Source organism: Podarcis pityusensis (assembly GCF_964106645.2).
Source record: "Podarcis pityusensis genome assembly, chromosome: 10".
NCBI lineage: Eukaryota > Metazoa > Chordata > Lepidosauria > Squamata > Lacertidae > Podarcis > Podarcis pityusensis.
Window position 1 is genome coordinate 12359781 of NC_138035.1, and position 14274 is coordinate 12374054.

Sequence of the window (14274 nt, forward strand, 5' to 3'; positions counted from 1 at the left end):
TTACGTTACCCATGGGAGAAGGGAAATCACCCTTGATCATACTGGCTAGCAACCCTCTCTCCCTTTGCGGGGCAAAGTTTTGGGGGCTATTAATTATTTGCTGAAGTTCCAGTCATACTATACCTTACTGACTCTATAATTGAAAAGGTATCTGATCTAAATGGAGAGTGATGTGTAGATCCTGTTCTGGAGAACGTAGTTTCTGACAGTGCTTGATCCCAATCTTTATTCCCTGCTTGTTCCTTATATAGATCTTCCCTCACCCCTTCTTCCCTGGCGCCATTTTGGGGTCTGCCACAGGGGCCAACAGATCTGCTGGTTCTATTATGTTATTGGGCCAGGGGTTTAAAATACACACACACACACACACACACACGGAAATAGTAGCTGATTCACATATTGCACTGATGCGGTGCACTGTGTGGTGATAGCTATGCCTGATCACATGATGGCTTCCTCAAAAAAAAATTCCTGAGAATGGTAGTCTCTCTCATAGAATTTCAGTGCCTAATACTCCCTGGGTATTAAACCAGCTTAATCCTGAATTAGATGTGCCCACAGAGCAAATTCAAATGAGCAATCTAAGATCAGTTAAATCTAACCACAAATTCAGAACTCTTAGCTAGAATTTCTGCTGAAATTTTGTTAACCGAGAGACCGTCTTAATTCAAATGAACAACCTACATTTGCTCCTTGGTTCCAGTATGTCTCTAGGCGACCTGAGGTGCTCTTCCAAAGGCACAATTCTAATTTGCTTTGGTTTTGTAACCCCTCACTCCCTTGCAATTTAGAACTGAAACAAACGGCAGATAGGACTTGAATACACGCCAACACCAATGAACAGATGAAAAGCCCTGCTGCATCAGACCCAAAGTTTATCCAGCCCAGCATAATCTCTCACTCTGCTCACCCAGTCGTTTTCCCCCAACCCACTCTTTTGTATATTGTTGAGCATCCAGTTTGAGAGAAGAGCTCTGTGTAACTCAAAAGCTTACGCACTGTTTTGTGAATGTTGGCTGGTTCGAACAACAGTATTATTCTATAGTCCCAACAATGTTGAGAGTGGTTTGACATGTATAGCTTATTTAGGACAAACAGCTCACAAGGAGGAACAATTAAAACGGCGTCGTATTTTGGAGGAAAGGCAGGATAAAATAAATAAATGAAACGAAATGCTGTTTGGGAATAGAACGGCGCAATATGCCTTTCACCGCATTATTTTAAACGCCTTTCCTCAGAAATCGAAAATATTCTTTTCTGGGGAAAATATGTTTTTACTGCTGTGGCAGCTGGTGAATTTTCATCGTCTACTCAACAGAATATGGAGGCAGAAAGGAATGAGCTGTTCCTTGACCCTTCTATTATTCCTGAAATTAAGCTTCACAATCCACTGTGAATACTCTACTGCAGACACATGCCAAAACAAGGGTTTTTTCTCTCTCTCTTTTTTTATGCTGCGGCTCACAAAGACTCTTAAGGCCTTTTTATCCCTATGGTAACCGCCAACCATTCATTTGGGGGACATGATGACCTAAACTGCCAAACATTGTTATGAAGCAGCAGGCTCTTTGGAAACACGGCCATATACATCACTAAGCTACCTGAAGAAACAGAGGTAACAGAGTGGGCAGAATAACTTCGGAGTGATAGCAAAAGAAGGCATTCCTTCCACTAAACAATAAAAAACATGGCTTGAAGAGTCCTTTCAACTAGGCTGCAGCATTTTCTATTAAAAAAAAAAGTTAACTCGTTTATGCCTTCTTGGATGTCCCCAGCCAAATGGTGAGCAACAGATGATTACTAAAATGGGGACTTTTCCGTGGTGGCACCTGGTTGACTTTTATCCCCAGAGAGGACTGCCTAGGAGTTATGTTGCATCTTTTTTCCCCACTTTCTCTGCCATTTCAATAGTAAGACTATTGTGAACAACACCAAACTTACCGTTTGTTGGTATCTTCATGAACTTACCTAAAAAGATAAAGAAAACAAAAGACTGAATGAAGCACTTGAAAAATCCATTGAAATCAGACATTGTAAGTTCATCTTAGGTTGGGTAGTTTGCAAGTCTCTGTGGCTTTGCATAATGTTTTGTATTTTTCTCAGAAGAGTGACAAAGAATATATAATCATTTTGGTAATTATTGTGTGTATATTAATCGCCAAGGTGTTGCATGAGTCGTACTACTATAAGTATGACTTAAGGCAGATGCAACCATCCATGTTTTGTGCCACTGGTTTAATTTATTTTAATTTATATTGTGCTTGTTTTATGTATTTATTTTGATCTCTTATAGTATTGAACATTATTGATAACTGCCCAGAGAATGCCAGTTTGGGGGCAGTTTAAGAACATTGTTAATACAAACATAAAGACAGGTACTTACAAATATCACGGTTAATAGGTGATGCCTTAGAAGCCAAAAGATGCCATCCTCTCTGGTGCCCACTTTGAGCGCCATGGATCATCTAAAAAAAGAAAAATGAGTGATCTTCTTTAGAATTATCACTTCATACTTTTATATATTTATTGATACCCTGCCTTTTCCCCTGACAGGGACTCAAAGCAGTTTGCAGTTAAAATAAGAACAGCTCAAAGCATAGAGGAAAAGCAATCATTTAAAAAAAACAAATAAGCCTTAATAGAATTAAAACTCCATCTACCTATATTAAAAAGATGTATTTGAGATATAAAAGATAATTACATTAAAAACAGTACAGCACCAGCACCCTCATTTGAAACAGGCAATTTCCCCCAAAGTCTGTTGGATAAGAAGGTGAATATGTTTTATGCAGATATATTAAGGGATCAATTATGGCTGCAATCCTATATCCACTAAGCCCCATGGAACTCAACAAGACTTGGTTCTGAGTAGAAATGTGTAGGGTTGCAATGTAAAACTCTTAATGTAACTTAGTTGCCCCACCAGTGGTCCCTTGGGATAAAGGGCCAGAGCCCCAAAATTCTGCATTTCCTGAAAGGATGTAATGGAAAAAACCAGTGGGACGCCTAACAGAAACAGAAAACAATCACCCCTCTTCTATCTTAAAGTATTATCTTATCCCACTGAAAACAAATACCGGCTTTTCTACAAATCCACACAGGGTGAAAGCTGTGGAAACAGAACCAGCATACTTTAATTCTGATTAGACTTTGTGGTTCCCGGTATTATTTGGAAACAAAACTTGCTTTCCAAAGCACTTCTTTAAATTCTTGTTTTGGTTACAGCCTGAAATATACTCGGAGTCGAGAGTGGATTTCATGCTCTTTATTCAGCTCATAGTGATGAGGAGGAATGGAAGTTCCCCCAGAATGTCTGGTACATTATTTACACAATGGGCCCCACATGATTGGCTAATTTTGGGATTCTCCTATAGGCCAATCAGATTGCGGATTCACTTCCACGTGGAGCTGGACTGGGTGGCTCCTGTGGACCAATCAGACTGCTGCATTCTGGATCCTATTGTTCTAGGACCAATCAGAATGCTGCATTCTGGATCCTATTGTTCTAGGACCAGTCAGACTGCTGCATTCTGGATCCTATTGTTCTAGGACCAATCAGAATGCTGCATTCTGGATCCTATTGTTCTAGGACCAATCAGAATGCTGCATTTTGAATCCTATTCAACTCGGTACACAGAACAGCCCTTCTCTTTCGCACTTGCTGTTCCTGTTATATTACAAATCTTAACACGTGACTGATTCTCTCACGATGAAACCACTTAAAGAAAATAAAGACCTGTGACATGTTTAACAAGGAAAAGCGGAAGAAGCAAGAGTAACCGTTAGCTAAGGGCACAGCTTCTTGATAGAACGACAGAAAACAAAAACCGCTCAGGCCAGAATGGTAAGTCTCTCGGACCTTTCTCTGGACAGGAGCAAAGCTGTGGGCTTCAATCTCTGTCACTCTCTTGACTGCAGAGCTTCTGTTAAAGAAATGCTGGACAATATGAGGGAAGGAGGTTGCACTTTTCATTTTCTCTCTCTCTGCAGTCTCCTCATTTTCCACTCTGCCAGAAATCTCTTCAGAAAACCCTCCCCCCCCCCAGGCTAAATCCACACCGCAAGCTTAAAGCACCATGATACCACTTTGAGCAGTCATGGCTTCCCCCAAAAGAATTCTGGGAGCTGCAGTCTGTTGTGTGCATATACAAAATAAAATTTTGGTGATATGCAAAGGAACAGAGTAGCTTACAGCTAGGAAGCTAAATAACACTTCCAGGTGATTGGTAGCTTCTTTGTAAAGACTATACAATGCCCAGACTCTTTATATCCAAAAGAACTTTGCTTTCATGAACATATAACTGAGAAGAATATATTTGTAATCTCGTGCTTATTCGAACATGGGCACGTTCCCACTTGAATTGCAGGTCTCTCTCAGGCTTTACAGTTTCATCTTATACTTTCACCTCAGCAGTATTCCCTCTGCTCCTTACAGAGAGGCTACTGCACAGATTTCTCCCTGTTAAGGTTTAGGGATCCTTCCTCTGTCTGTTTCACTTCAGACAGATCCCACTGACACAACACAGCATATCCTAAGAAGCCTCCCAGCAGCCATTGTCCCTCACACACACAGAGAGAGAAGCAGAAAGCAGTTAAAAAACGTCAGTTACTGGAATAACAATCACAACAGAATGGAATGCCTCTCTCATGTGACTCACAGTCGGCCAATCACGTGACAGCTCTGGGAGCGGTAGCCCAAGACTGAGCCATACATACTGAGCTTGACATTATGTCCAATCTCAGGCTTTGGGTTCATTTCACAAACAGTAACCAAAGCCATTGTTTGGCTTACCGTTAACATGCAAACTGGACCAATATTTCAAGAGCCCTTATGCAACAGTAGGGCAATATCTTTGCCCCTCTTTTTACAGACTGGGTGGGTGTGCAAAGACTAAGAGATACAGTGGTGCCTCGCAAGACGAAAAGAATCCGTTCCGCGAGTCTCTTCGTCTTGCGGTTTTTTCGTCTTGCGAAGCAAGCCCATTAGCGGTTTAGCGGTTTAGCGGATTAGCGCTATTAGCGGCTTAGCAGGCTTAGCAGATCAGCTGATAAGCGGCTTAGTGGCTTAAGGGATCAGCTGTTAAGCGGCTTAGCAGATCAGCTGATAAGCGGCTTAGTGGCTTAAGGGATCAGCTGTTAAGCGGCTTAGCGATCAGCTGTTAAGCGGCTTAGCGGCTTTGTGGATCAGCTGATAAGCGGCTTAGCGGCTTGGGGAAAAGGGGGGAGGGGGAAAAACCCGCAGGAACTCGCAAGACATTTTCGTCTTGCGAAGCAAGCCCATAGGAAATTCGTTTTGCGAAGCACCTCCAAAACGGAAAACCCTTTCGTCTAGCGGGTTTTCCGTCTTGCGAGGCATTCGTCTTGCGGGGCACCACTGTAATGGCTTGCTTAAAGAGGGCTGAGTCAAGATTTAAGGGAACTTCCTTATGCTGGGCTATTTTACTTTATTGTTTTATTATAAGCATTTATAAAACTGCTTCATATTTTTTTTCATCTCTAATTTCAAAACCTCTAATCTATTTTAATTGCTGAGGTGCAAATAGATGGGGTGCAATGTCTAGCCTATGAAAGAACGACGACTGCCTCGATCCAACTAGAGCTGGATTGAGAGAGCTGTAGCCTGGGTTTTCATGGCAATCCCAGTATTTTGGGGGCAGTTGAAGGGTATAATATAGCAACTTGCCTAATGGTACAATCCTATCCTAGCCCAATTGTGTTCAACTGAGTATTTCCCCAGTAAGTGTGTAAGGACTGCAGTCTAAATTAAGTTTCTCTTTCACACTTAGTTACAAGTATCAAGACCAGGGGCAGTGGCGTAGCGTGGGGGTGCAGGGGGGGCCGGCCGCACCGGGCGCAACATCTGGGGGGGGCGCGCTCGCACTCGCAGCTCTCTGCCCCTACCTGGCTCACTCACTCTCTCTCACTGCAGTGCTGGCTGTGCGAATCCGATCCGAGCCGCTGGATCGCCGCCCACTGTGAAGGGGGTGGGTGCCAGGCGTGCGGTGCAGAGAGAGAGCGAGGGACTATGTGGGGGAGGGACAGTGCAGCGGCCACCCAGCGCAGCGCTGAGCGCGGGAGAGAACCACACCAGACCAGACCAGGCAGCAGCAAGAAGAAGCTGGCAGCGGCGGCAGGTTAGGGGTTAGGGGGCGCAAATTACTTGCCTTGCCCCGGGTTAGGGGGCGCAAATTACTTGCCTTGCCCCGGGTGCTGACAACCCACGCTACGCCGCTGACCAGGGGTCAGCAAACTTTTTCATAACGGGGCCGGTCCACTGTCCCTCAGACCTTGTGGGGGGCCGGACTATATTTTGGGGAGGAAATATGAACAAATTCGTATGCCCCACAAATAACCCAGAGATCCATTTTAAATAAAAGGAGACACTCTACTCATGTAAAAACACGCTGATTCCCAGACCAGAAGGGGATTGGGCCGGATCTGGCCCCCGGGCCTTAGTTTGCCTACCCATGATTAAGACCATAACTTGAGGTGGGGCCTTGACAGTTCTCCTGGTTGTTGCTGGCTTCTGGGGTTTAGAAGAAGCGTGCATGCACACGAAAGCTTATACCCAGAACAAACATTTTTATTTATTTATTTCGAACCTAATTAATGGGTGAATGAAAATGTTATGTAGGCCTATAGCATAATGGACTTTGTCAGCCAGAGTTTTCTCTCTCAAACACTTTGTGGCTCCAGGTCCATGCAAAAATAAGGTCTGCTAAACTAAACCCAATCTGAGTTACAAACATACAGAAATTTGTGTAAGGCAAATTTGAGGGGGTTTTTCCCTCCACCATCTTCTATATGCCGTAACTTCCTTCACTGGTTGTGTCATCAGCAAACTAAATTTGCCACTCCTACGTAAGAAGTGTTGTGTTGATTAACAGTCCGTTCCAAATCTCACTGAGATTCAAATGAATATATGCTCATATTATTAAAAGAAAACAAAAAAGGGGTTAGCACTCATCAAGTATGAAAACACTATGAAAAATTGCAAGACAAATAAAGCCAGACAATAGCTATAGCTTAGCATTTAGCTTTAAAAGGTATTAAAAGTACTACTTCAAGAAATGTCAAATCGGAGAGAAATTGTTTTATTTGGTTCAGGTAACTGAAATGAAGAAATAAACAAAGAGGGTTTCTATTAATATAATACGATTTAATTATTTAGAGAAATTGTAGCATGAAGGCTCAATCATCTTGTTTTTTGGGCAAGCAGTATTTATGGTAATAAGCACTGAAGAATATATGATGAGTGAACCTTTAAACACAATTATAATGGTATTGTGGCATCATGAAGAGACAGGGAGCGGGGGATTGAAATCAGCTCACAAAAACTATTTGGTATCTCAATTCATTTGTTCCACATCTCGCATAATAAACACTCTAGTTAAAGGAGGAAACATAACATTGAATGAGAGAATATAGCATTCATTTTCTCTCTCAGTGTTTTTTCTTCTTCATTTTTTGAAGAAATCTTAGTGCAGTATCACAGTTGCAGCTGCAACACAATTTACATCATAATCAACATCTGAAAGGCAGAACCAGCGATTTCGCATAAACACAGCATCGATGCATAAGGCAACAGCAGTCATGGAGCTACAATAGATTTAGCTCAATAGAGCACAGGTAAATTATGTGCAGTTACTTCCCGCTGGGGTTCCAGATGTCTCATTTTAAGGGTGGGCCGATATTTTATCCATTCCAAGGCACGGTAGACATATGTGCTAATAGGTAAAAAGGTAAAGGACCCCTGGACGGTTAAGTCCAGTCAAAGGCGACTATGGGGTTGCGGCGCTCCTCTCGCTTTCAGGCTGAGGCAGCCAGAGTTTGCCCACAGACAGCTTTCTGGGTCATGTGGCCAGCAAGACTAAGCCGCTTCTGGCACAATGGGACACCGTGATGGAAGCCAGAGCGCACAGAAATGCCGTTTACCTTCCCGCCACAATGGTACCTATTTATCTACCTGCACTGGCCTGCTTTCAAACTGCTAGGTTGGCAGGAGCTGGGACCGAGCAACGGGAGCTCACCCTGTCGCAGGGATTCAAACCGGCAACCTTCCAATTGGCAAGCCCAAGAGGCTCAGTGCTTTAGACCACAGCGCCACCTTCGTCCCTGCACGGATAGCACAGGGTAGTAGTGGAACCTCAGTTTTCGAACGTAATCCGTTCCGGAAGTCCACTTGACTTCCGAAACGTTCCAAAACCGAGCATCAATGGGCTGGCTGCAAAGTCAATGGGGAAAAATGAAAAGCCGTTTGACTTCCAAGGCACGTTCGAAAATGGAAGCATTCACTTTCGGGTTTTTGGGATTCAGCTTCTGAAACATTTGGCAGCCAAGACGTTCAAAAATCGAGGTTTGGCTGTAAAGGAAGAAAGGAGAGCCTTGCAGTTGCCCATCAGAAATGAGCTTTTGGACAGCAGAATTATATAATTTTTTTTCATATACTTTTTATTAAGTCTCCAACATTTCAAAGCATTTTTCATCATATTCATTTTTTTAAATATATGTGAAGTTTCTTCTTGACTTCCCACCTCTCCTTTCCCGATGTTTGTTTTTCACTCCTTTATATTAGCTGTTTTACAACACTACTGTTAAATCTTTTATTAATCCACTGCTTATATTTCAAATCCTGCCTGCAACTTCATATATTGGTGGTATTTTAATAGATAATCCATCAGTAGCAGACTTATATAAATTATTTCTAAATTTGAAACTACGCGCATATAAACTAGTATATGCACAAATACATATATGCAAACACTTGCCCTGCTCGTTTGGCAGAACTGGTCTACCGCTTCATTGCAAAAACCTCTCAGTGGCTTCCATAAAATTGGCTGCCATATGGTTGGCTGAGTGCACCAGTGTTGGGGCACGTGCAGAGTGCTCACTCAACACGCCAGCAGAAACTGCAAATGTAAAGCTCAGAATAGGGTTACTTGACTGATGGGTAGCCCAAAGTATAATGCAGTTCCTCAGCTTAGCAGTTACATACAGATGTAGCATAAAGTAATCCTACCTGAGCCTGTTGTTAATGCCCAACAGACAGCCTACAGCAAAAGTAGTAAAACATCTTTCCAGGAACACATCCTCCCTAGAGAGATCCAAAACAGATTAGGCTCTAGCCAAGGGGCAGAGGCCAAGGCAAACTTGCTATAAACACAAGGGCATTTATACAGGTGTGCTGACTCACACTTAAGCAGCTGCAGGTGTGAGGCAAACACACCTACATTAACCCTTCCTTGCCCTTTTTCTCTGCATGCATAAACTCACATACACTAATATCTATCATTAGGCAAAGAGAGGCAACCACCTCAGGCAGCACGTTCTGGGTCTGGGTCTGGGTGTCCCACAGGTAAAGGAAGTAGCAACACACACCAACTATTCCTTCTGAGTCCTCCAGCCCATCTCCTCTGTTGCCACAGGGTCTGTCCTGGCCCCCCTAATCCAGCCTATTGCCTGTGATGCGGTGCAGGTTTCTATCCTTGGGGAAGGACCATCGCTCAGTGGTAGAGCATCTGCCCTTCATTCAGAAGGTCGCAGGATCAATCCCCAGCATCTCCAGGTAGGGGTCTGGTAGAGAGTCCCCTACCTAAAAACCCCTGGAGAGATGCTGCCAGACACTGTGGACCACTAGTCCAGAAGGCAACTTGCGATTAGGTTAGCCTGCAATCAGGGCAGGGGAGTGAGGGTGAAGGAATAGATCCCCTATAAACATAGCGACAGGAATTACAGCAGCCCCACTGACCAGTGTAGAATCATAGAATTGTAAAGCTGGAAAGGATCCCATCTAATAGGGTAAAGGTAAATGACCCCTGGACGGTTAGGTCTGGTCAAAGGCAACTGTGGGGTTGTGGCACTCATCTTGCTTTCAGGCCCAGGGAGCTTGTGTTTGTCCACAGACAGCTTTCTGGGTCATGTGGCCAGCAGAACTAAACCACTTCTGGCACAATGGGACACCGTGACGGAAGCCAGAGCACACGGAAACGCCATTTACCTTCCCGCCGCAGTGGTATCTATTTATCTACTTGCACTGGTATGCTTTCGAACTGCTAGGTTGGCAGGAGCTGGGACAGAGCAACGGGAGCTCACCCTCTCATGGGGATTCGAACTGCTGACCTTCCAATCAGCAAGCCCAAGAGGCTCAGTGGTTTAGACCACAGCACCACCCATCTAGTCCAACCCCCTGCAATGCAGGAATCAAGGTAGTCCATGCCAGTGTCAAACAGGTCTTACAGTCAGAAAGTTCTTCAAAATGTTCTTCATGGGGTGTTTCTGCCAGGCTGGAATGTGCCCTTCAACTCTATCTACCAGTTTGGATGATGGATAGAAAGGGCAGTTGCACAAAGATTAAAAACTGCATATAATGCCCCGCCTGCTTTTGTTTGTGGCTCCACCCACTGCTGGCATATGGGCCCCAGAAGGGTCCCCAGGTGGAAGTGCAGTCTTGGGTCTGGGGGGGGGGGGATGGTTTCCTACCACTGCCATAGTACTAAAAGGCACATGAATACACCCAACTGTTATTGCAGCTGTTATTACAGTGGATATTAGAATAGCTGTTGGCATCAATTGAAGTGGGAAGAGAGGTGGTAAAAATAGATCTCAAGTTATTTTCTGCTTGATATTACAAGACCTCCTGGAAGCTCAAAAGGAAAGGTCAGCTTGCATCTTCCCATCTTACTCACCCCCCAACCTTTGGTTTGCTAGAAAGGAAAACAGAGTTCGGCCAGGAGGGAAGGTGGATTGGGAAAGGCATTGTGCCAGCAAATATGAAAGAATAGATAGAAAAGGAGTAAGGGGGATGAGAGACAGATGGTTGAAAACAGCATTGAAGAAATGAGGGGTGGTGGTGGCAAGAGACGATGATCTAAATGGGTCAAAATAGCACCTGCAGAGAGATCTTTGGAGAGTGGGGTGGAGAGCAATGGCAAGCCATCCCGCAAAGCAGAAGGAACCCAATTTTGAGATTACTGGGCAGCCCAAAGGAGTCTCTCCTTTTTTTGGCATGGCGGTCAGGAAAGAGGGGAGGGGTATGGAGGTTGCCAGACAGCAGGTCGATAAGGAGGGTAATAAAAGCTTTGCCTCCCAACAAGACCACTGTGGATGGTGTTATGTACTGAGTTGAATAGGCTCCAAAATGCAGCAGTCTCATTGGTCCTAGAACAATAGGATTCAGAATGCAGCAGTCCGATTGCTCCTAGAACAATAGGACCCAGAATGCAGCAGTCTGATTGGTCCACAGGAGCCACCCAATCCAACTCTAGGTGGAAGTGAATCCGCAATCTGATTGGCCTACAGGAGAATCCCGGAATTAGCCAATCATGTGGGGCCCATTATATAAATAATGTATCTAAAGTGGACATTCTGGGGGAACTTCCATTCCTCCTCACCACTATGAGCTGAATAAAGAGCATGAAATCCACTCTCAACTCTGAGTATATTTCAGATGACAAGGTGACAAGTCATTGCCGTCTGAGCTGCTGATTCAAGCCCATAAACCTGGGGTAGTGAACCTGTGTCCCTCTAGATATGGTTTGGCTCCAGCCTCTACGAGCTCCAGCCAACTCACGTCTCCCGACACAATGTAGGGCAGGCTTCCGCTTGGATGCGTCGGGGCCCCTCAATATGGGGCACAGCCTGGACCCCCTTCAAACAAATATTGAGGAGGGTGCAAGACACCTCTGCCCCCTAGAGTTGGCAAGCTTGCACTAGGACCAATCTGAGTGTGCAAGATCCAACGTTGCTTTCTTTCATCCAGTTGTATCCCTGAGGCTGCTATGTGCAAGATTTTAGAGTGCCTGAACTATATCCCATTGCTATTTGAAAGTGAAAGTTTGGCTCACACATGCAAGTCTGTCACTTGGTGACCCACTACACTGCATAGCACAGTGCCCTGGCCTCCCTCAGCAAGTCGACAAACACACAACAGTTATTCCTGTTACTTGTTTATTTCAACCGGCACTGGGAAGGGTAGTTTTCAATTCAAAAAGATTTTGGATGTTGCTTTCTGCACCTTCTCCCACTCTACGCTACCCTTCTTGAGACGAGATGGCCAAAATTCTACACAGTGTGCTCACATACAATTGCAGAAAAAGGCATTGGATTAGTGCCAGTTTTGTTTTTCAGTCTCGTGCCCGGTAATCACTAGCATGGAATATGCCTTTCAGCCAAGACCACAAAGCTTGGAGGGGGCAGGAGGAATAAATCGTTGGCATGGCAAAACTTACCCTTAACAATGTTGTGGGCAGTGGGTGGCAGTCCCAGAGAATGTGAGTAATGTATGCAAAATGGTGTTTACTGTAAAGCGCAAGGAACCCGACCATTTCAAGTCAGAGTAAGTGCTTCACCATGGGAAATTAAGTTCAGCCTGTTCCCTTTCCTTTCTTTCTTTTTAACGCAAGAACATTCAGGAACGTAATCTGATCTCTCGTGTCCTATTGATCGAAAGTGGGCAGAATGGTATGTTACAAAGAGCACAACAAATGGCAGCCCTGTGTGAAACTCTGTCACATCGCGCCTGTACCCACGGCACCATTGGCATGCGCATTTCTCCCCTTTCCTCTACGTAATTGGCTGCTGTTCACAGGGAGTGAGAAATAAGCTTTGTAAGGACACAGAGAAGAACTCCCCCAAGATGGTACCCTCTGCAACTCCCATCATTAGCCAAGATGGTCCTTGTAAAGGTAAAAAGGTAAAGCACCCCTGGACGGTTAGGTCCAGTCAAAGATGACTATGGAGTTGTGGCGCTCATTTCGCTTTCAGGCCAAGGGAGCCAGCGTTTGTCCACAGACAGCTTTCCGGGTCATGTGGCCAGCATGACTAAACCGCTTCTGGCGCAACACTGTGATGGAAACCAGAGCACACGGAAAGGCCGTTTACCTTCCCGCCGGAGTGGTACCTATTTATCTACTTGCACTTTGACGTGCTTTCGAACTGCTAGGTTGGCAGGAGCTGGGACAGAGCAATGGGAGCTCACTCTGTTGCGTGGATTCGAACCACTGACCTTCCAATCGGCAGGCCCAAGAGGCTCAATGGTTTGGACTGCAGCCCTGGTCCTTGTAGTACAACACATCTGGATGAGGAGTAAGCAGTAATGCAGTCCTCCTCTGGTGGGAGACATGTCGTGGTCCTTCTGGGGTTGTTTGCCCACCTTTGGTCCCCACCCTGCACTCAGCTCTCACCTGGGGCTCCTAGAAGCTGTCAGCATGAAGCAGCAGCTGCATCCCAACAAATGGCTTTAACTGGCAGGCCAAACCAGGTGAGGATAGCCAATGGGTCTTAAACCCTGGTGGAGTTAGGGACTTCCCCTACATGCAAAGACAGGCTCTGGCAGATTGAGGGGACGAGACCAACAGTGGGTCCAGCAGTCAAGGTGGTGGTTTCTGCAGGTGCTGTAGAGGAATTTGAGGGCCTGATGGGGCTTGTCAAGCCCATCTAGGAGAAGGAAATCTCTGACCCTAAACCTCAGCAGCCTTGTGGGACATCTTAGGGAGAAGAAAAGTCTACAGTGTAAACCAGGGGGTCAGCAAACTTTTTCAGCAGGGGGCCGGTCCACTGTCCCTCAGGCCTTGTGGGGGGCCAGACTATATTCTGGAAAAATAATAATGAACGAATTCCTATGCCCCACAAATAACCCAGAGATGCGTTTTAAATAAAAGCACACATTCTACTCATGTAAAAACACCAGGCAGGCCCCACAAATAACCCAGAGATGCATTTTAAATAAAAGGACACATTCTACTCATGTAAAAACACGCTGATTCCCCGACTGTCTGCGGGCTGGATTGAGGAGGCGGGCCTTAGTTTGCCTACCTATGGTGTAAACCCTACACAAACCCAGAGTGGAGTTCTAAAATAGTTGGATGGCGTCTTGTATGCCTCATTCCGGCAACTTCTGCAACCAAGATGGTGCCAAACGTCTTGCTCTGCTTTCCTTTGGGCCACATCAGAGAGGCACATCTTGCACCCTGGGGAGGTCACTTGGGTGATGCTAACCCAAGAGGTTCACCCCCAGAGGTGCACTCCAACCAGCAACCTTTTCCACAAACTAAAATCCAAATTTCACAGCGCTTTTTTTTTTAAAAAAAATGCTAGCAGATTGTTGTTAATTAAGCATATTTTCACTAATTCCCATAATTCACAGAAGTTGCCAGATTTTACTCCCTCCCCCCCCCCTTTTCTGGCTTCACAGAGTTTTAGCTTTTTCATTTTGCAAGAGTTTGGCCATAGCGACAGCCACTGGCCCCAAAATTGTGACTCATTCGTTATCCAGGC

At 45.1% G+C, this 14274-nt stretch overlaps 1 protein-coding gene across 21 annotated transcripts in view; it reads right to left on the minus strand.

The window, feature by feature from the left end:
* LOC308486468 (uncharacterized protein) overlaps positions 1–4614 on the minus strand; it is a 132965-nt gene extending 128351 nt beyond the window's left edge. For 10 of the 21 annotated variants that reach the window (XR_013991038.1, XR_013991039.1, XR_013991040.1 and 7 more), the window contains exons 1-3: positions 4386–4614; positions 2384–2465; positions 1942–1968 (exon numbers count right to left, since the gene is read on the minus strand). Coding sequence is in view for 7 of the 21 variants with exons in the window: in XM_081023351.1 (XP_080879477.1) it covers positions 1942–1968; positions 2384–2465; positions 3860–3973 (223 nt within the window). In the remaining 14 variants the exon portion in view is untranslated. Of the gene's footprint in view, positions 1–811; positions 1727–1941; positions 1969–2383; positions 2466–3859; positions 4362–4385 lie in introns of those variants that run through there. The other 11 variants (XM_081023351.1, XM_081023350.1, XM_081023348.1 and 8 more) reach the window with 5 other exon arrangements.
* Between the last annotated feature and the right edge of the window lie 9660 nt (positions 4615–14274).